The 21175-nt window shown below is 31.0% G+C and overlaps 8 protein-coding genes across 9 annotated transcripts; all 8 read right to left on the reverse strand.

Moving 5' to 3' along the window:
- Positions 1-657: 657 nt before the first annotated feature.
- Positions 658-2040, reverse strand: LOC130665198 (kelch domain-containing protein 10 homolog). The gene is made up of 3 exons (XM_057465503.1): positions 1366-2040; positions 909-1295; positions 658-825 (listed from the first exon to the last, which is right to left on the reverse strand). Exons 1-3 carry the CDS (start codon positions 2038-2040, stop codon positions 658-660), a joined length of 1230 nt encoding a protein of 409 aa, XP_057321486.1.
- Positions 2041-2916: 876 nt separating this feature from the next.
- Positions 2917-4302, reverse strand: LOC130665199 (kelch domain-containing protein 10 homolog). Its single transcript, XM_057465504.1, has 3 exons — positions 3643-4302; positions 3168-3572; positions 2917-3084 (listed from the first exon to the last, which is right to left on the reverse strand). Exons 1-3 carry the CDS (start codon positions 4300-4302, stop codon positions 2917-2919), a joined length of 1233 nt encoding a protein of 410 aa, XP_057321487.1.
- A 1158-nt stretch (positions 4303-5460) lies between these two features.
- Positions 5461-7319, reverse strand: LOC130665282 (kelch domain-containing protein 10 homolog). Its single transcript, XM_057465607.1, has 3 exons — positions 6415-7319; positions 5958-6344; positions 5461-5874 (listed from the first exon to the last, which is right to left on the reverse strand). The coding sequence occupies exons 1-2, from the start codon at positions 7087-7089 to the stop codon at positions 5961-5963; spliced, it is 1059 nt and encodes a 352-aa protein (XP_057321590.1). The 5' UTR covers positions 7090-7319; the 3' UTR covers positions 5461-5874; positions 5958-5960.
- Positions 7320-8135: 816 nt separating this feature from the next.
- LOC130665215 (kelch domain-containing protein 10 homolog) lies at positions 8136-10185 on the reverse strand. Its single transcript, XM_057465519.1, has 3 exons — positions 9151-10185; positions 8522-8869; positions 8136-8442 (listed from the first exon to the last, which is right to left on the reverse strand). The coding sequence occupies exons 1-3, from the start codon at positions 9829-9831 to the stop codon at positions 8275-8277; spliced, it is 1197 nt and encodes a 398-aa protein (XP_057321502.1). The 5' UTR covers positions 9832-10185; the 3' UTR covers positions 8136-8274.
- Positions 10186-10743: 558 nt separating this feature from the next.
- LOC130665147 (kelch domain-containing protein 10 homolog) lies at positions 10744-12447 on the reverse strand. Its single transcript, XM_057465439.1, has 3 exons — positions 11641-12447; positions 11223-11570; positions 10744-11140 (listed from the first exon to the last, which is right to left on the reverse strand). Exons 1-3 carry the CDS (start codon positions 12292-12294, stop codon positions 10973-10975), a joined length of 1170 nt encoding a protein of 389 aa, XP_057321422.1. The 5' UTR covers positions 12295-12447; the 3' UTR covers positions 10744-10972.
- A 718-nt stretch (positions 12448-13165) lies between these two features.
- Positions 13166-15196, reverse strand: LOC130665165 (kelch domain-containing protein 10 homolog). Its single transcript, XM_057465456.1, has 3 exons — positions 14110-15196; positions 13647-14033; positions 13166-13563 (listed from the first exon to the last, which is right to left on the reverse strand). Exons 1-3 carry the CDS (start codon positions 14776-14778, stop codon positions 13396-13398), a joined length of 1224 nt encoding a protein of 407 aa, XP_057321439.1. The 5' UTR covers positions 14779-15196; the 3' UTR covers positions 13166-13395.
- A 723-nt stretch (positions 15197-15919) lies between these two features.
- Positions 15920-18448, reverse strand: LOC130665543 (kelch domain-containing protein 10 homolog). The gene is made up of 3 exons (XM_057465986.1): positions 16740-18448; positions 16327-16671; positions 15920-16247 (listed from the first exon to the last, which is right to left on the reverse strand). The coding sequence occupies exons 1-3, from the start codon at positions 17400-17402 to the stop codon at positions 16080-16082; spliced, it is 1176 nt and encodes a 391-aa protein (XP_057321969.1). The 5' UTR covers positions 17403-18448; the 3' UTR covers positions 15920-16079.
- A 386-nt stretch (positions 18449-18834) lies between these two features.
- LOC130665541 (kelch domain-containing protein 10 homolog) lies at positions 18835-20532 on the reverse strand. Of its 2 annotated transcripts, XM_057465985.1 has the most exons (4): positions 20412-20532; positions 19613-20186; positions 19194-19541; positions 18835-19118 (listed from the first exon to the last, which is right to left on the reverse strand). In XM_057465985.1, the coding sequence occupies exons 2-4, from the start codon at positions 20063-20065 to the stop codon at positions 18951-18953; spliced, it is 969 nt and encodes a 322-aa protein (XP_057321968.1). In that variant the 5' UTR covers positions 20066-20186; positions 20412-20532; the 3' UTR covers positions 18835-18950. The 2 variants fall into 2 exon arrangements, with proteins under 2 accessions (XP_057321968.1, XP_057321967.1); XM_057465984.1 differs by having other exon boundaries at positions 19613-20500.
- Positions 20533-21175: the final 643 nt, after the last annotated feature.

Raw genomic sequence — 21175 nt, forward strand, 5'->3', positions numbered from 1 at the left:
TTAGTACATTTTTGACTAATTCAATCAGTGAAATTTTCACTAATTCTATATGTTGTTTTTTTTACTAATTCAAAAAGTGAATAGTCACTAATTCATAGTCGTATACTTTGGACAATTTAGATTAGTGAATATTCACAAGTAATTAGTGGTTTTTCACTAATTTAGTTTTAGAGAGTATATAATTGGATAGAAAAAATGGCCCGATCCAATTGTATACAATTTGTATAGAAATTGTATACAATTCTATATATTGCAATTATATAGACTTGTATACATTTTGTATAGAATTGTATACAATTTTTATAGTTGTATACAATTGGATCGGGCCATTTTTTGTATATAATTTTATACAATTGTATAAAATCTTTTTTCACCGGGTTGTCGGGGTAAAATAGGCTGTTTTCATGTTCGTAAGAAAAATAGTAATTCAAGAAAGAAAAAAGATAATTTTTAGTAAAAATTAAAAACAAACTATCTACTCAGTGACATAGATTATTAGACAATAAAAAACAAGACATAAAATTTTTTAGTACATTTTTTATTATAGAAAAGTAACAGTAAACTTGAAATATGATTTTAAATGAATTTATAAACATTATAATTTTAAATGCCAGTGACTTATAAATAGAAAAAATGAATTTACTTATAAGTATTTTATTAATTAATACGCGACTTGAGTAACTGCAATGGAATTCCGAGGGAAATGATTTCTTTGTCAGTCATTGATTTCAAGTTTGGAAAGTAATGAAACACAGCTTCCCAGCAAATGTCTGTGAGTTTGGGAATCCTGACCCAAGTTGAGTATAAGGCAGATTTGCGAGTTTTCTAAAATAAATTACCAGTTTTAATTATTCAAACATCAATAGCATCAACAAGTAAGAATTGTAAATAAATTAAATGATAAATACTTGTTCCACGGTATGATCAAAAATATGTTCATCAAATATAAACAATTTTCCAGCAGGAGAAATGGTTATTGAATGATACTCAATGTGAGAAGGTAAGACAGTACCAAATCTCTCGAGACACGTCCATTTTAAATTTGTGAGATTCAATCTCCAGACATCATAAAACTTAAAACAGCCACGCTTATGGAATATAAGCCCACCGTTATTATTATATTTAAAATCTGCTCCTCCAGATATTATTACGTTGATTTCATCAGAATCTGGATCAGTATAACTCGTTACACCGAATCCTTCTCTTTCAGCTGGATATTGCGGTGTGTGATTTTCATCACCATAAGTGTCAACTTTTTTCCAGCAGCTTTTTTCCAAATCAAACGCCGATATTTTCTAAAATAAAACATTTTACATAAATATTGGTTTTTATAAAAAAATTTATCAACGTTATAAAAGTGCTTACGAGAAACGAAGATGAACCCTTTCTGTTACCACAATTACAATTACCGAATATATAAATCATATTGTTACTATAAACTAAAGTATGTTCCAATCCACCAACTGGTTCATTAGCATCAAGTCCTCGACAGGTATAGACAATTTCCCATACACCATTTTCCATATTTAATTTACGTACATCTAAAAAGCTTTCAGAAACTTCGCTATGAATTCCGATGTTATACAAATATTTTCCATGGCGAATGAAATTATGTCGACGAGAATGATTGGGAATTTGTTTACTTATACTTCGAACAAGACTACTTTTACTATTCAAGTCAAACACATGTAATTGACATGTAGGGCTTGATAGTTCCTCATTGAAAGTACTTTGTACGTCGTATTGGTCTTGTAGTGTGGAAATAACTAAATAATTTGATTCAAAAGCAGTACCAGCAATTACATCATAAGTGATTAAATCTGGTAATTCATATAGACGCCTTATTGATGACAATAATCTCCATTGTTGTCCAGTTAAATTGTACTCCCAGATATTATGAAATTCGCTACCCCATTCAATCACGTCGTTAAAATATAAATTTTTACTATTACAGCATAATATTACGTCCATTCTTCCTTCAGGTTTTGTAATACTGTACAAAGAGCGTGCAGTTAACACGTGCGGCTTGAATGCGTACATTTTCAAAATAATTATTAAACTTTTTTATTAATTTTTAAAATAATTAAAAAAATCAAAATCTCCGCGCAATTTTTATTGATAAATTAAAATCTTATTTGAAGTAATTTATTTTATTTTTTTATGGATCACTTCAAAGGTTTACTTGTTTTATTAATACGAAACGCACGTGGATATCTCGACATCGGCGACTTCAGTAAAAAAAATGGGCCCTATAACTAGAAAATCAATTATTAAAATCTTTAACTCATTTTCACCCCACCTGACCGGAAGTGCAAATTTCTGCTTTGCTCGGAGGGAAGATAGTCGTTCTTTTCTCTGCTGAGAAAAAGGAAATGATAGAAATTAACGCATGCGCCATTCATCAGACAAACAGAGGCAAAAATTTAAACTTTCAGATACAGATCTGGTGAAATGGTAAATTTTGTCACTAGGAATGAAGCAAAACGATTTAAAATCAGGGTGAAGGTGGCTGACATCACCCGCAGTCCAACTTGAGTATATAGGCGGGCAGGGTTCATTGAGACAGAAGTTTATTGAACAGGATTGTTATTACGGACACTCTGTTTACCTAGTTGTCTACAGACTTTCATTGTTGGGGTAGAATAGGCTGTTTTCATTTTGTAAGAAAAATAGTAATTAAAGAAAAAAAAAAGACAATTTTTAATACAAATTACAAATAACCGGTCTACTCAGTGACATACATTATTGTAGAATAAGAAATAAGACATTCAATTTTTAAGTACAATTTTTATTATAAAAAAGTAAGAGTAAACTTTAAAAATGATAAATTTGGTTTAAAATAAATTTATGAACATTATAATTTTAAATGCCAGTGACTTATAAATAAAAAAAATGAATTTACTTATAAGTATTTTATTAATTAATACGCGACTTGAATGACTGCAATGGAATTCCGAGGGAAATGATTTCTTTGTCAGTCATTGATTTCAAGTTTGGAAAGTAATGTAAAACAGCTTCCCAGCAAATGTCTGTGAGTTTGGGAATCCTGACCCAAGTTGAGTATAAGGCAGAATTGCAAGTTTTCTAAAATAAATTACCAGTTTTAATTATTCAAACATTAATAGCATCAACAAGTAATAATTGTAAATAAAATAAATGATAAATACTTGTTCCTTGTCATTATCAGAAATATGTTCATCAAATATAAACAATTTCCCAGTAGGAGAAATGGTTGTTGAATGGTCACTAACGTGACGAGGTAAGACAATACCAAATCTCTGGAGATACGACCATTTTAAACTTGTGAGATTCAATCTCCAGACATCACTAAAACCAATCAAGAGAGCTCTATGGAATCTTTCCCGACCTTCATCGTCAATCTTATATTCGTATTTAAAATCTGCTCCTCCAGATATTATCACGTTTGTTTCACCAGAATCTGGATCAGTATAACTCGTTACACTGAATCCTTCTCTACCAGTTGGATATCTCGGTGTGTGATTTTCATCACCATCACCATGAGTGTCTATTTTTTTCCAGCAGCAATTTTGCAAATCAAACGCCGATATTTTCTGAAATAAAACATTTTACATTAATTTTGGTTTTTATTAAAAAATTTATCAACGTTATAAAAGTGCTTACGGGAAACGAAAATGGACCTTTTCCAGGGCGAAGATCATAACCACCGAATATATAAATCATATTGTTACCATAAACTAAAGTATGATACCATCTACCAACTGGTTCATTAGCATCAAGTCCTCGGCAGGTGTAAACAATTTCACATACATCATTTTCCATATTTAATTTATATACATCGGAAAATAGTCCACCATCTCTGCTGACTCCGACAGTATACAAATATTTTCCATGGCGAATGAAATTATGTGGAAATGAAGGATTTGGAATTCGTCCACTTGTCCTCCGAACAAGACTACTTTTACTATTCAAATTACAAACATGTAATTGACTTGTGAGACTTGACAGTTCGTCATTGAAAGGTCTTGTGTCTTGGCTTTCTATTGGGCAAATAACTAAATAATTTGATTCCAAAATAGTACCAATAATTGAATCATAAGTAAATGGTGATTTGCTTAGACACCTTATTGATATCAATAATCTCCATTGTTGTCCAGCTAAATTGTACTCCCAGATATTATGAAATTCGCTATCACTTGCAGACTCGCCGTTAAAATATAAATTTTTACCATCACCGCATATTAATGCTTTTATTTTTCCTTCAGGTTTTGTAATACTGTATAAAGAGTGTTTAGTAAACACGTGCGGCTTGAATGCGTACATTTTCAAAATAATTATTAAACTTTTTTATTAATTTTTAAAATAATTAAAAAAATCAAAATCTCCGTGCAATTTTTATTGATGAATTAAAATTTTATTTGGAGTAATTTATTTTATTTTTTTATGGATCACTTTAAAGGTTTACTTGTTTTATTAATACGAAACGCACGTGGATATCTCGACAACGGAGACTTCAGTAAGAAAAAAGGGCCCTATAACTCGAAAATTAAAATTGTTAAAATCTTCCTCATTTGCACCCCACCTGACCGGAAGTGCAAATTGCTGCATTGTTTGGAGGACAGGTAGTCGTTCTCTTCTGTGCTGAGAAAAAGGAGATGATAGAAATTAACGCAGGCGCCATTCATCAGACAAACAGAGGCAAAAATTTAAACTTTCAAATACAGATCTGGTTAAATAGTAAATTGTGTGACAAGGAATGAAATAAAATCATTTCAGATCAAGGTGAAGTTGACATCACTCGCAGTCAGAAATCGTGTTTCATTTTGAGTTACACAGAATATTTTTCATGATTGTCTGCGAGGGAATTCAAAGTTTCAGTGTCAGCAGCTAGTCAGAAACAATAATTAAGCAGATACTATAAATACTATTAATTATTGACACTAATTTTTATGAAACTTAATCACAGCCAAAACTGTCATTTACGTAAATAAAATTAATGCTCTGAAATTACTATTGAACAAATAACAAGTATCAGAGTTTGAGTGCGGAGGCCTTCAGTCAGTGGGCAGAAAAATTATCAGTTTCTTTGGACGAAAATTAGCTTCTTTCGATCGGCTGTAGAGAACTAAAACTTCAAGTTTCGATGCCTGTCTCATGAAGAAGTGTATATACACCACGGAGAAAGATAAGACGTCTCAATCTGCGGGTCGAAATGTCCTACAGCCTTCCCTTGTTATGAAGTAGACTATATTAATGTTACTGCTTCAATTTTTCATCTCCAATTCATAAGTACTAAAGTGACCACAGGCAGGTAGGGTTCATCAAGACAGAACTTTATTGGACAGAATTATTGGAACAAACACTCTGTTTACCTAGACGCCTACAGACGTTTATTGTCGTTGATAAAAATAAAAAATAAACTGTCTAATTAGTGATATAAAAAATAAATAAAAAAGACAATAAATTTTTGATTGACATTTTTTAATATAAAATTAACAGTAAATTTTATAAAAATTTCGACAATTGGTTTATTTATCTTCAATATTTGTAGAAAAAATTTTTGATTAAAAAAAAATCTGTACTTGACTCATTAAAAATTTATCTGCGATTGGTTAACTGAAGAGTAATAAATTTGGTTTACAATAAATTTACAACCCTTACAATTTTAAGAGCTAGGGTGTTTTAGTTAAAAGAATAAATACAAAAAATTGATTTATAAATATTTTACTTATCAATACGCGACTTGAATGACTGCAATGGAATTCCGAGGGAAATGATTTCTTTGTCAGTCATTGATTTCAAGTCTGGATAGTAATGTAAAACAGCTTCCCAGCAAATGTCTGTGAGTTTGGGAATCCTGATCCAAGTTGAGAATAAGGCAGAATTGCGAGTTTTCTAAAATAAATTACCAGTTTTAATTATTCAAACATTAATAGCATCAACAAGTAAGAATTGTGAATAAAATTAATGATAAATACTTGTTACTTGTCATTATCAGAAATATGTTGATCAAATATAAACAATTTTCCAGCAGGAGAAATGCTTGTTGAATGACTATTAACGTGAGAAGGTAAGACAGTACCAAATCTCTCGAGACACGTCCATTTTAAATTTGTGAGATTCAATCTCCAGACATCATCAAACTCAAAATAGCCACTCTCATCGATTATATGCCCACCGTTAATATTTAATTGAAAATCCGCTCCTCCAGATATTATTACGTTGATTTCACCAGAATCGGGATCAGTATAACTCGTTATACCGAATGCTTGTCTATCAGCTGGATATTGCGGTGTGTGATTTTCATCACCATAAGTGTCTATCATTTTCCAGCAGCTTTTTTCCAAATCAAACGCCGATATTTTCTAAAATAAAACATTTTACATGAATATTGGTTTTTATAAAAAAATTTATCAACGTTATAAAAGTATTTACGAGAAACGAAAATGAACTCTCTCTGATGGTACCATGATAACAATCACCGAATATATAAATCATATTGTTACTATAAACTAAAGTATGATCCGATCCATTAACTGGTTCATTAGCATCAAGTCCTCGACAGGTATAGACAACTTCCCATACATCATTTTCCATATTTAATTTATATACATCGTAAGAGGTTTCATAATCTTTTTCGATTCCGACAAAATACAAATATTTTCCATGGCGAATGAAATTATTTTCAACGGAACGATTTGGAATTTGTCCACTTGTCCTTCGAACAAGACTTCTTTTACTCTTCAAATCACACACATGTAATTGACATGTAGGGCTTGATAGTTCGTCATTGAAAGTTCTTTGTATGCTGTATTGGTCTTGTAGTGTGGAAATAACTAAATAATTTGATTCAAATGCAGTACCAGCAATTACATCATAAGTGATTAAATCTGGTGATTTGTATAGACGTCTTATTGAAGACAATAATCTCCATTGTTGTCCAGCTAAATTATACTCCCAGATATTATGAAATTCGCTATCCAATTCAGGGTTGTCGTTAAAATATAAATTTTTACCATCACAGCATAATATTACGTCCATTCTTCCTTCAGGTTTTGTAATACTATATAAAGAGCGTGCAGTTAACACGTGCGGCTTGAATGCGTACATTTTCAAAATAATTATTAAACTTTTTTATTAATTCTTAAAATAATTAAAAAAATCAAAATCTCCGTGCAATTTTTATTGATGAATTAAAATCTTATTTGAAGTAATTTATTTTATTATTTTATGGATCACTTCAAAGGTTTACTTGTTTTATTAATACGAAACGCACGTGGATATCTCGACATCGGCGACTTCAGTAAGAAAAATGGGCCCTATAACTAGAAAATCAATTATTAAAATCTTTAACTCATTTTCACCCCACCTGACCGGAAGTGCAAATTTCTGCTTTGCTCGGAGGGAAGATAGTCGTTCTTTTCTCTGCTGAGAAAAAGGAAATGATAGAAATTAACGCATGCGCCATTCATCAGACAAACAGAGGCAAAAATTCAAACTTTTAGATACAGATCTGGTGAAATAGTAAATTTTGTCACTAGGAATGAAGCAAAACTATTTAAAATCAGGGTGAAGGTGGCTGACATCACCCGCAGTCCAACTTGAGTATATAGGCGGGTAGGGTTCAATAAGACAGAAGTTTATTGAACAGAATTGTTATTACGGACACTCTGTTTACCTAGTTGTCTACAGACTTTCATTGTTGGAGTAGAATAGGCTGTTTTCATTTTGTAGAATAAAAAACAAGGCATTCAATTTTTAAGTACAATTTTTTTTATAAAAAAGTAAGAGTAAACTTTAAAAATGATAAATTTGGTTTAAAATAAACCCAGATAGCAAAATGACGTCTTGATGAGTTCTGAATGAGTTCCTATTTATGATTTGGACGTCTTAAAAACACGTTAAATGTCTAAGTTTGGGAATCCTGAGCCAAGTTACAGGGTAAAGTTGGCTGTCATCACCCACAATCCTACTAGGGTGCCTATAGGAGGCTGGGGTACACTGAGACAGAAGAATGGGTTGTTTTCATATTACTAAGAAAAATAGTAATTAGAGAAAAAAAAAAGTGATTTTTAACATAAATAAAAATTAAACTGTCTACTGAGTGTCATAGATTGTTAGAGAATAAAAACAAGGACATTAAATTTTTTGTGCATTTTTTATTATAAAAAAATAACAGTAAATTTTGAAAAAGACGAATTTGCTTTCAAATAAACTTATGAACGTTATAATTTTGAATGCTAGTGAGTTATAAATAGAAAAATTAATACAATGAATTTACTTATAAGTATTTTATTAATGAATACGCGACTTGAGTAACTGCAATGGAAGGCCGAGGGACATAATTTCTTTGTCAGTCATTGATTTCAAGTTTGGAAAGTAATGGAAAACAGCTTCCAAACAAATGTCTGTGAGTTTGGGAATCCTGAGCCAAGTTGAATGTAAAGAGGAAGAACAAGTTTCCTAAATAAATGATCAGAATTAATTACTCAAAGATTAATAACAATAAAAATAAACATTTATATATAAATTTAATATTTACATCTTCCATATTAATTGAAATATGTCCACCAAAAGTGAATAATTTTCCAGCAGGAGAAACGGTCATTGAATGACTATAAACATAGTCAGGTAAGACGGTACCATATTTCTCAAGACACGTCCATTTTAAACTTGTGAGATTCAGTCTCCAGACGTCATTCAGGGCATTTTCATGATCGCAATCTATTCCTCCAGAAATTATTACATTTATTTCTCCAGTATCTGGGTCAGTGTAACTCGTCACCGCAAAATCGTATCTTAAAACTGGATAGTGCGGTACATAATCTTCGTCACCATGAGTCTCCACTATTTTCCAGCAGCATTTTTCTAAATCAAATCCCGGAATTTCCTGAAATAAAACATTTCACATTAAAAGTTACTCATGGATTAATTAATGATCTTGAAGGTAGCAGACAATTCAAAATTTTTGGATTTTTTTTTGAACAATTAAATTTGAAGAAAAAAAAAAACTAAAAATATGCACATGTAGAAAATTTTAAAAACTACAGGTGCAATTTATTCAAATTTTTTTTTCTTCTGGTTTATCGTCTAAAAAAAAATCCAAAAATTATTAGGCGTCTGCTAACTTCAGTATTATGATTAATTAATCAGCGTAATAAAAGTCCTTACGAACAAAGAAAATTCAAGTTCGGAATCCGTCCTAACACCACCAAATATATAAATCATATTTTTGTCATGAACTAAAGTATGATCCGATCTACCAACTGGTTCATTGGCATCAAGTCCTTTACAGATATAAACAGCTTCCCATACACCATCTTCTATATTTAATCTATATACATCGGAAAATTCTTCAAGAAGTGCGTCAATTCCAACAGTATAAAAATATTTTCCATGACGAATTAAATTGAGTCCAGTTGGTACATCAGGAATGTCTCCACTTGTCTCTCGGACAAGTACACTTTCGGTATTTAAATCCCAAATATGTAATTGATATCTGAGACTTGACAGTCCGTCATTCGAACGTCCTCCCTTTGTCCAAAAAACTAAATAACTTGATTCAAAAATGATACCAAAGGTTACATGATCTTTGTCTGGTAAATTACTATTATTTCTCATTAATCTCCATTGTTGTCCAGCCAAATTGTACAGCCAGATCTCATGAGCTTCAAGATTTGATCCAAAAAGATTATTTAATAGATCTTGAGCGCTCAACGGAGCTGGATACATGTTATTGTAAATATATACATTTTTACCATCACAGTGTATTTTTGAGTTTATTCTTCCTTTAGGTTTCGCAATACTGCTTGAAAAATGTTCAGTAAAAACATGCGGCTTGAATGCGTACATTGTAAAAACAATCAGTTCATTGTTTGGAGTGAAGGCAGTCGTTCTGTTCTTTACTGAGAAAAAGAGGAAATGATAGAAATTAACGCATGCGCCATTCTTCAGACAAACAGAGCCAGAAATTTAAACTTTCAAATACAGATCTTGTGAAATAGTAAATTGTGTGACAAGGAATGAGATAAAATCATTTCAGATCAAGGTGAAGTTGACATCGCTCGCAGTCAGAAATCGTGTTTCATTCTGAGTTACACAGAATATTTTTCATGATTATCTGCGAGGGAATTCAAAGTTTCAGTGTCAGCAGCTAGTCAGAAACAATAATTAAGCAGATACTATAAATACTATTAATTATTGACACTAATTTTTATGAAACTTAATCACAGCCAGAACTGTCATTTACGTAAATAAAATTAATGCTCTGAAATTACTATTGAACAAATAACAAGTATCAGAGTTTAAGTGCGGAGGCCTTCAGTCAGTGGGCAGAAAAATTATCAGTTTCTTTGGACGGACATTAGCTTCTTTCGATCGGCTGTAGAGAACTAAAACTTCAAGTTTCGATGCCTGTCTCATGAAGATTTGTATATACACCACGGAGAACGATGAGACGTCTCAATCTGCGGGTCGAAATGTCCTACGGCCTTCCTTTGTTATGTAGTAGACTATATTAATGTTACTGCTTCAATTTTTCATCTCCAATTCATAAGTACTAAAGTGACCACAGGCAGGTAGGGTTCATCAAGACAGAACTTTATTGGACAGAATTATTGGAACAAACACTCTGTTTACCTAGACGCCTACAGACGTTTATTGTCGTTGATAAAAATAAAAAATAAACTGTCTAATTAGTGATATAAAAAATAAATAAAAAAGACAATAAATTTTAGATTGACATTTTTTACTATAAAATTAACAGTAAATTTTATAAAAATTTCGACAATTGGTTTATTTATCTTCAATATTTGTAGAAAAAATTTTTGATTAAAAAAAAATCTGTACTTGACTCATTAAAAATTTATCTGCGATTGGTTAACTGAAGAGTAATAAATTTGGTTTAAAATAAATTAACAACCCTTACAATTTTAAGAGCTATGGTGTTTTAGTTAAAAAAATAAATACAAAGAATTGATTTATAAATATTTCATTAATCAATACGCGACTTGAATGACTGCATTGGAATTCCGAGGGAAATGATTTCTTTGTCAGTCATTGATTTCAAGTTTGGATAGTAATGTAAAACAGCTTCCCAGCAAATGTCTGTGAGTTTGGGAATCCTGATCCAACTTGAGTGTAAAGTAGAAGAACAAGATTCCTAAATAAATCATCAGAATTAATTACTCAAACATTAATAGCAGTGGCAACTAACAATTATATATAAATATAATAATAATTACTTGTTCCATATCATTAGTGTAAATACATCCACCGACTGTGAATAATTTTCCAGCAGGAGAAACGGTCATTGAATGATTTACGACGTGATGAGGTAAGGCAGTACCAAATCTCTGGAGACACGACCATTTTAAACTTGTGAGATTCAATCTCCAGACATCATTGAAGGCATCATTATAATCAACTGTTCCTCCAGAAATTATTACATTTATTTCACCCGAATCTGGGTCAGTGTAACTCGTCACCCCAAAATGATCTCTTTCATTTGGGTAGTGCGGTATGTAATTCTCATCACCATGAGTCTTCACTACTTTCCAGCAGCAGTTTTCTAAATCAAACGCCGAAATTTTCTGAAATAAAAAAATTTACATAAATATTTATTCTTATAAAAAAATTAAGCAGCGTAACAAAAGTGCTTACGATAAAAGAAAATACATTAACTCCAAGATGACCACCAGCACCGCCAAATATATAAATCATATTGTTACCATAAACTAAAGTATGATTTATTCTGCCACGTGGTTCATTGGCATCAAGTCCTTGGCAAATATAAACGACTTCCCATACACCATTTTCGATGTTCAATTTATATACGTCGGAAACGATTTCATTATCTCTCGTGATTCCAACAATATAAATATATGTTCCATGACGAATTAAATTATGTGCAAGGAAATGATATGGAATTTGTCCACTTGTTGCCTGGACAACTTCACTTTCGGTATTTAAATCGCAAATATGTAATCGACATATGCGACTTACCGGCTCGTCATTGAACGGTACTCTTATTGTGCAGATAACTAAATAAATTGATTCAAAAATGCTACTAACAATTACATCATCATCATCCGGTAAATTACTTTCAATTGTCGTTAATCGCCATTGTTGTCTAGCTAAATTATACACCCAGATATCACGAAATTGAAAGCCTTTTGGCACAAAATACGGATCCATGGCTTCGTAAACATATAAATTTTTACCATCACATCGTATTGTCGATTTCATTCTTCCTTCAGGTTCTGCACCGCCATTAGAAGCATGTTCAGTAAAAACGTACGGCTTGAATGCGTACATTTTGAAAATAATTATGATACTTTTTTATTCACTTTTAGAATTATAAATAATTGAGCTGTGTGCAAAGGTGATATTTTTTCGAAGTTTTTATTAATGAACTAAAATCTTATTTTACTTGACGGTGTATCACTTCAAAGGTTAACTCGTTTTACTTTTTAAACGAAAACGCACATGAATATTTCGACAACAGCGACCTCAGTAAGCTGAATCCGTCGTTAAAGTAGAAAAAAATTATCGAAATTTTAAATTTATTTTTGCCACACCTGCACCAGAAGTTTAAATTCTTAATTCTTGACCTGTTTGGAGGGAAGGTAGTCGTTTTTAAGCTCTTCTGAGAAAAAAGAAATAATCAAAATTAGCGCTTGCGCCATTCTTCAGACAAAGAAGCAGAAATTTAAACTTTAGATACAGATCTGGTAAAATAGTAAATTTTGTCAATAGGAATTAAACGAGACGATTTCAGATCAGGGTGGAGTTGGCTGACATCACCCGCAATCGCACCAGGGTGCCCATAGGCAGCTACGGTATACACCCTACGCAGGATGAAAGGACGTCTCAATCCGCGGTTTCGCCACCCTCGCCATTAGCTAGGGTAGGCAATTATATCCTACTGTCCTCCCTTGTTGTGTAGTAGACTATATTAATGTTACTGCTTCAATTTTTCATCTCCAATTCATAAGTACTAAAGTGACCACAGGCAGGTAGGGTTCATCAAGACAGAACTTTATTGGACAGAATTATTGGAACAAACACTCTGTTTACCTAGACGCCTACAGACGTTTATTGTCGTTGATAAAAATAAAAAATAAACTGTCTAATTAGTGATATAAAAAATAAATAAAAAAGACAATAAATTTTTGATTGACATTTTTTAATACAAAATTAACAGTAAATTTTATAAAAATTTCGACAATTGGTTTATTTATCTTCAATATTTGTAGAAAAAATTTTTGATTAAAAAAAAATCTGTACTTGACTCATTAGAAATTTATCTGCGATTGGTTAACTGAAGAGTAATAAATTCACAACCCTTACAATTTTTAGAGCTAGGGTGTTTTAGTTAAAAAAATAAATGCAAAGAATTGATTTATAAATATTTCATTAATCAATACGCGACTTGAATGACTGCAATGGAATTCCGAGGGAAATGATTTCTTCGTCAGTCATTGATTTCAAGTTTGGAAAGTAATGAAACACAGCTTCCCAACAAATGTCTGTGAGTTTGGGAATCCTGAGCCAAGTTGAGTGTAAAGCAGGAATGCCAGTTTTCTAAAATAAATTACCAGTATTAATTATTCATACATTAATAGCATCAACAAGTAATAATTGTAAATGAATTAAATGATAAATACTTGTTCCTCGGTAGGTTCAAAAATATTTTCATCATATATAAACAATTTTCCAGCAGGAGAAATGGTTATTGAAAGATCCTCAATGTGAGAAGGTAAGACAGTACCAAATCTCTCGAGACACGTCCATTTTAAATTTGTGAGATTCAATCTCCAGACATCATAGAACTCATCATAGTCACTGTCATTGAATATTAGCTCATCGTTAATATTAAATTTAAAATCCGCTCCTCCAGATATTATTACGTTAATGTCACCAGAATCTGGGTCAGTATAACTCGTTACACCGAATACTTGTCTATCAGTTGGATATTGCGGTGTGTGATTTTCATCACCATAAGTGTCTATTATTTTCCAGCAGCTTTCTTCCAAATCAAACGCCGATATTTTCTAAAATGAAACATTTAACATGAATATTGTTTTTGGTTTTTATAAAAAAATTTATCAACGTTATAAAAGTGCTTACAGTAAACGAAGATAAACGCCCTCCGGTACTACGATTACCATCACCGAATATATAAATCATATTGTTACTATAAACTAAAGTATGATCCGATCCATTAACTGGTTCATTAGCATCAAGTCCTTGACAGATGTAAACAACTTCCCATATATCATTTTCCATATTTAATTTATATACATCTAAAAAGGTTTTATAAAAATCTCTTTGGATTCCGATGGTATACAAATATTTTCCATGGCGAATGAAATTATGTCGAAGGGAATGATTGGGAACTTGTCTACCTGTCTTTCGAACAAGACTACTTTTACTATTCAAATCACAAACATATAAGTGACATGTGCGTCTTGCCGGTGTGTGAATGAAAGGTGTATGTCTTGTGTAATACCTTTGAAGTGTGCAAATAACTAAATACTTTGATTCAAAAGCAGTACCAATAAGTACATCATGACTATCGTGTTTGTTTTTTAGATGCCTTATTGATGACAATAATCTCCATTGTTGTCCAGCTAAATTGTACTTCCAGATTTTATGAAAGTCGCTATCAATTCCAGACATGCTGTTAAAATATAAATTTTTACCATCACAGCATAATATTACGTCCAATCTTCCTTCAGGTTTTGTAATACTGTATAAAGAGCGTGCAGTTAACACGTGCGGCTTGAATGCGTACATTTTCAAAATAATTATTAAACTTTTTTATTAATTTTTAAAATAATTAAAAAAATCAAAATCTCCGCGCAATTTTTATTGATAAATTAAAATCTTATTTGAAGTAATTTATTTTATTTTTTTATGGATCACTTCAAAGGTTTACTTGTTTTATTAATACGAAACGCACGTGGACATCTCGACAACGGCGACTTCAGTAAGAAAAATGGGCCCTATAACTAGAAAATCAATTATGAAAATCTTTAACTCATTTTCAACCCACCTGGCCGGAAGTGAAAATTACTGCTTTGCTTAGAGGGAAAATAGTCGTTCTTTTCTCTGCTGAGAAAAAGGAAATGACAGAAATTGACGCATGCGCCATTCATCAGACAAACAGAGGCAAAAATTCAAACTTTTAGATACAGATCTGGTGAAATAGTAAATTTTGTCCCTAGGAATGAAGCAAAACGATTTAAAATCAGGGCGAAGTTGGCTGACATCACCCGCAGTCCTGCCAGGGTGCCCATAGACGGCTACGGTACACTGAGACAGAAGAATGGGTCATTTTTATATTACTAAGAAAAATAGTAATTAGAGAAAAAAAAAGTAATTTTTAATACACTGTAAAAAGAGCGGTGTTAAAAATGGACTCATTTTAACTCCGCCCGGTGTTAAAATAAAATTACACCGGTGTAGGAGGAGTAATTCACCGGTGTTAAAAATACCGGTGTTAAATCAGGGTAACCGGTGTAAAAGCGAGGTAAATTGCGTCCGCTTAGAGTATTAACTTTAAAGAATATAAAACACAAAAAATGTCAGTTCTTTATGAAAATTAATAAAAAATATCATTTATTAACAAGTATAGTGATGAGTAAGTAAAAATATTCACAAAGTAAAATATTTTAACACCGGTAAAGAATTTTAACACCGGTCTAGAATATTTACATCGGCAGCGGTGTTATTTTAACACCGGAGATTTTTTTTTAACACCGGTACAGAATATTTACACCGGCTGCGGCGTTATTTTCACACCGCTTTCGGTGTTGAAATTTAACACCGCCGATTTTAACACCTACACCGTTTGGACTTACCCCGGTGATTTTTTACAGTGTATAAATAAAAAATAAACTGTCTACTCAGTGACATATATTATTATAGAATAAAAAACAAGACATCAAATTTTTTAGTAGGTACATTTTTTATTATAGAAAAGTAACAGTAAACTTTAAAAATGATAAACATGATTTCAAATAAATTTATGAACATATTATTTTAAATGCTAGTGTGAAATAAATAAAAAAATGAATTTACTTATAAGTATTTTATTAATTAATACGCGACTTGAATGACTGCAATGGAAATCCGAGGGAAATGATTTCTTTGTCAGTCATTGATGTCAAGTTTGGATAGTAATGGAAAACAGCTTCCCAACAAATGTCCGTGAGTTTAGGAATCCTGAGCCAAGTTGAGTGTAAAGTAGAAGAACAAGTTTCCTAAATAAATTATCAGAATTAATTACTCAAAGATTAATAACAATAAAAATTAACATTTATATATAAATTTAATATTAACATCTTCCATATTAATTGAAATATGTCCACCAAAAGTGAATAATTTTCCAGCAGGAGAAACGGTCATTGAATGACTATCAACATAGCAAGGTAAGACGGTACCATATTTCTCAAGACACGTCCACTTCAAACTCGAGAGATTCAATCTCCAGACATCATTGAAGGCATCATTATGACCGACTGCTCCTCCAGATATTATCACATTTATTTCACCCGAATCCGGGTCAGTGTAATTCGTTAACCCGAAGTTTTTTCTTTTAGTTGGATACTGCGTTATGTGATTTTCATCACCAAGAGTCTCTATTTTTTTCCAGCAGCAGTTCTCTAAATCAAAGGCCGAAATTTTCTGAAATAAAACATTTTACATAAATACTTAATTATACACAAATTTATCAACATAATTAAGGCGCTTACGACAAAAGAAAACGTATCAAGTCCGGGACCATCTATAACTCCACCAAATATATAAATCATATTGTTTCCATAAACTAAAGTATGACCTGATCTACCAACTGGTTCATTAGCATCAAGTCCTCGACAGGTATAAACAATTTCCCATACACCATTTTCCATATTTAATTTATATACATCGGAAAATTTTCCATTATCTCTTTTTATTCCAACCGTATAAAAATATTTTCCATGGCGAATTAAATTAATTGGAAATGTAGGATATGGAATTTGTCCAGTTGTTGCCTGGACAAGTATACTTTCGGTATTTAAATCGCAAATATGTAATCGACATTTGCGACTTGACAGTTCATTATTAAAAGGAGTTTGTATTATGCAAATAAATAAATAATTTGATTCAAAAATCGTACCAAAAATTAAATCATTATAATCTGGTAAATTACTTTCATTCTTCATTAATCTCCATTGTGCTTCAGCTAAATTGTACACCCAGAAATCACGAAATTCATCTGAAAGTTCTATAAAATCCGCGACAGTTGAATCCTCGCCATTGAAAATATATAAATTTTTACCATCACATCGTATAATTGAGTTCATTCTTCTTGTAGGTTTCGCAATACCCTTCGGCAAAAGTTCAGTGAAAACATGCGGCTTAAATACGTACATTTTTTAAATAATTATAAAACTTTTTAATGAATTTTTGAAATAATAAATAGAATTAAAGTCCTCATGCATCAATTCAACTTGTTTTTTTTTTATGAAACATCTCGATAATATCGATCTCAGTTAAATAAATCCGCTGATAAGCTAGAAATCAAATTATTAAGGACATTCTCAGACAGTGCCCCCACTGTTTAAAAATTTTCAATTACTCAACTGTCATAATCGGATTCAAATTTTATTAATTAATCAAAAAATTTAAACCTTAATTGGAAAAAAAGTAGTTGCAATTTCATGATCCTGAAGTTAGCAGACATTTGAAAATTTTTGAATTTTTTTTTTACAAAAAATCAATTGCAAAAAAATAAAATGGAATTATGCACATGTAGAAAATTTTGAAAACTACAGGTGCAATTTTTTAAAATATTTTTTTTTTTATGGTCTATCGTCTGAAAAAAAATTCAAAAATTTTTAGACGTCTGCTAACTTCAGTATCATGCAATTTCTTAATGATATAAAATTAAAAAAAAAATTACTAGTTATTATTAATTAGGAGTTGAACGAAATTTATCAAATAAATTTTAGCGCACAAGCTTAGAAAATTCGAATTCTCAGCGACAATTGTCCTCTTTTTCAATTAATGCTTCAACTTTTTTTTCACTAATCGATAAAATTTTGACAGCTGAGTTACTCAAAATTTTTAATAAGTAAATCGATAAATTATTAATTAATTTGTCAATGCTTCAATTAATCAGTACTTGAATCCCCATAGATGATAGCTGTCATTGGACTAACAGTTTATTGGACAGAATTGTCATTATCAACATTCCGTTTACCTAGATGCTTATAGTCGGGGTAGAATGGGTTGATTTCGTCTTCGATAGAAAAATTATATATTATAAAATAAAAGCAAACAAATTACTGTACTGTATTCTTAAAAGATTTATCAGCAATTGGTCAACTGGAGAGTAATAAATTTGAATTAAAATAAATTTATGACCATTACAATTTTAAGCGCTAGTATAAATAAAAAAATAAATACACACTGAAAAAAAAGTTTTTTTCCTCCCAGGATACAAAATATTTTTATCCGAGTATTTTAATATCCAGTTTAAGTTTCTTAATATTAAAAAACTGGTATTTTTCCCCTGAGAATACCTAAGTTTTTTCTAGAGCTAAAACTTAATGCTGCGTTACCATAGCAACCGCAGTAATCACTAGATTTTATAGAAATTAAATTTTCCAGTAATTTTATCATAAATACAACTTTGAAAATTAGTAGTTAATTTAATATTATTAAAAAAAGGCTCGTAGTAAAATAAACATTACTTAAATCTGTGTCAACTGAGTGAGGTTAAGTCAGCCATATTTTTTATTTTGGTATTTTGCTGAGAAGGAAACCGAGTTTTTTAGCAATCAGAATACTTATTAGTGTGGGAAAAAAACTTTGGTATTTTAAAAACTAGAATACCAGGTTCTGTACGGGAGAGAAAAATTTTCTAGGTGGAAAAAAACTTTTTTTTCAGTGCAGTAAATTTACTTATAAATATTTCATTAATTAATACGCGACTTGAGTAACTGCAATGGAAGGCCGAGGGACATAATTTCTTTGTCAGTCATTGATTTTAAGTCTGGATAGTAATGGAAAACAGCTTCCCAACAAATGTCTTCGAGTTTGGGAATCCTGAGCCAAGTTGAGTGTAAAGTAGAAGAACAAGTTCCCTAAATAATCAGAATTAATTACTCAAAGATTAATGACAATAAAAATAAACATTTATATATAAATTTAATATTTACATCTTCCATATTAATTGAAATATGTCCACCAAATGTGAATAATTTCCCAGCAGGAGAAACGGTCATTGAATGATTTTCGACGTGATGAGGTAAGACAGCACCAAATCTCTGGAGACACGACCATTTTAAACTTGTGAGATTCAATCTCCAGACATCATCCAAGGTATCTCTATATTCATAATCTTTTCCTCCAGATATTATAACATTTACTTCACCAGAATCTGGATCAGTGTAACTAGTCAACCCGAAATCTTTTCTTTGACTTGGATAATGCGGCATGTGATTTTCATCACCAAGAGTGTTTACTATTTTCCAGCAGCGCTTTTCTAAATCAAACGCCGAAATTTCCTAAAATTAAACAATTACATAGACATTTATATTGCTATAAAAAAATTTTTCAGTGTAGTAAAAGTGCTTACGTCTAAATAAAGTTCATCAAGTTCGAAATCACTACTATAGCCATCAAATTTATAAATCATATTGTTATCATAAACTAAAGTAGGGTTCATTCTGGCATCTCGTATATGGTCATTAAGTCCTTGACTGATATAATCAACTTCCCATACACCATTTTCCATGTTTAATTTATATACATCGGAAAAGTATCCATAATTTTCTTCGACTCCGACAATATAAAAATATTTTTCATGACGAATAAAATTAACTGCAGATGGAGGACATGGAATGTGACCACTTGTCCCCTGGACAAGTATACTTTCGGTATTTAAATCACAAATATGTAATCGACATTTGCGGCTTGATAGCTCGCGATTAAAAGGTTTTCGTATTGTGCAAATAAATAATGAATTTGATTCAAAAATAGTACCAACAATGAAATCGTTGATATCTGGTAAATTACTGTCAATTGTCATTAATCTCCATTGTTGTTTAGCTAGATTGTACACCCAGATATCACGAAATTCTGGTTTTGATGAAACGGAAAAAACATTGCCCGATTCACGTCGATGTGTCACAACAGTTGGATCTTCACCGCTGTAAATATATAAATTTTTACCATCACATCTTATCTTGGATTTCATTCTTCCTTCAGGTTTCGCAATACTATTCGGTGAATGTTCAGTAAAAACGTACGGCTTAAATGCGTACATTTTTTAAATAATTATAGAACTTTTTTATGAATTTTAAAAATAATAAATAAAATTAAAATACTCATGCAATTTATATTGATAAATTAAAATATCATTTGAAGTAACTTGCGTTATTTTTTGGTGTATCAGTTAAAAAAAAGTTAACTCGTTCAACTTTATATATGAGACGCACATTAATATCTCGACGGCAGCGACCTCAATAAGTCAAATCTCGGCGGATTATCAGCGTAAACTAGAAAATCAATTTTTGAAATCAATAAATTATTTATTTATGTCACTGCTTCAATTTTTTAACTTAAATTCATAAGTACTAGGATGTGTATTAGGGTGTTTCAGAAAAAACAAATTATTTTTTGGTATTCAAAAATTGAAAGTATACCTGAAAATAAAAATTTTGGTGCCAATCCAAGCTCTTAATAATAATATTAAGGTTTGCCTCAATCCACTTTTCTATTTTCCATTTAAATAGCATAGGAAAAAGATTTTTTTTTTTAGAATTTTCTAGCTTACAGATCACTCAACGGATTTTTATGCGCAATGAAACTTTATATAGAAAATTTAACGCTCTACAAAAAAAGTCTCTTATCATTTTTTGAGAAATCCCACTGTTTAAAAGTTATTTAAGCTTCAAGTCAAATTTATAGTAAATTTTGAGATTTTTTTACTTTTCCGGCGAAACTATCAGTCTTATTACAAAATGTCATAGAAACTTTTTTTCTAAATAATTTTATTCCTTACAAATTATTACAAATAAAATTTTTCAAAATTCCGCATTGTTTTCAATTTACTTTCATTTCAATGTCAAGCTCTTAAAATTAATCAGAAATCTATTTTTTTAAGAGCTTGACATTGAAATGGAAATAAGTTGAAAAC

The sequence above is a fragment of the Microplitis mediator genome, chromosome 3 (genome assembly GCF_029852145.1).
Source record: "Microplitis mediator isolate UGA2020A chromosome 3, iyMicMedi2.1, whole genome shotgun sequence".
Classification (NCBI taxonomy): Eukaryota; Metazoa; Arthropoda; class Insecta; order Hymenoptera; family Braconidae; genus Microplitis; species Microplitis mediator.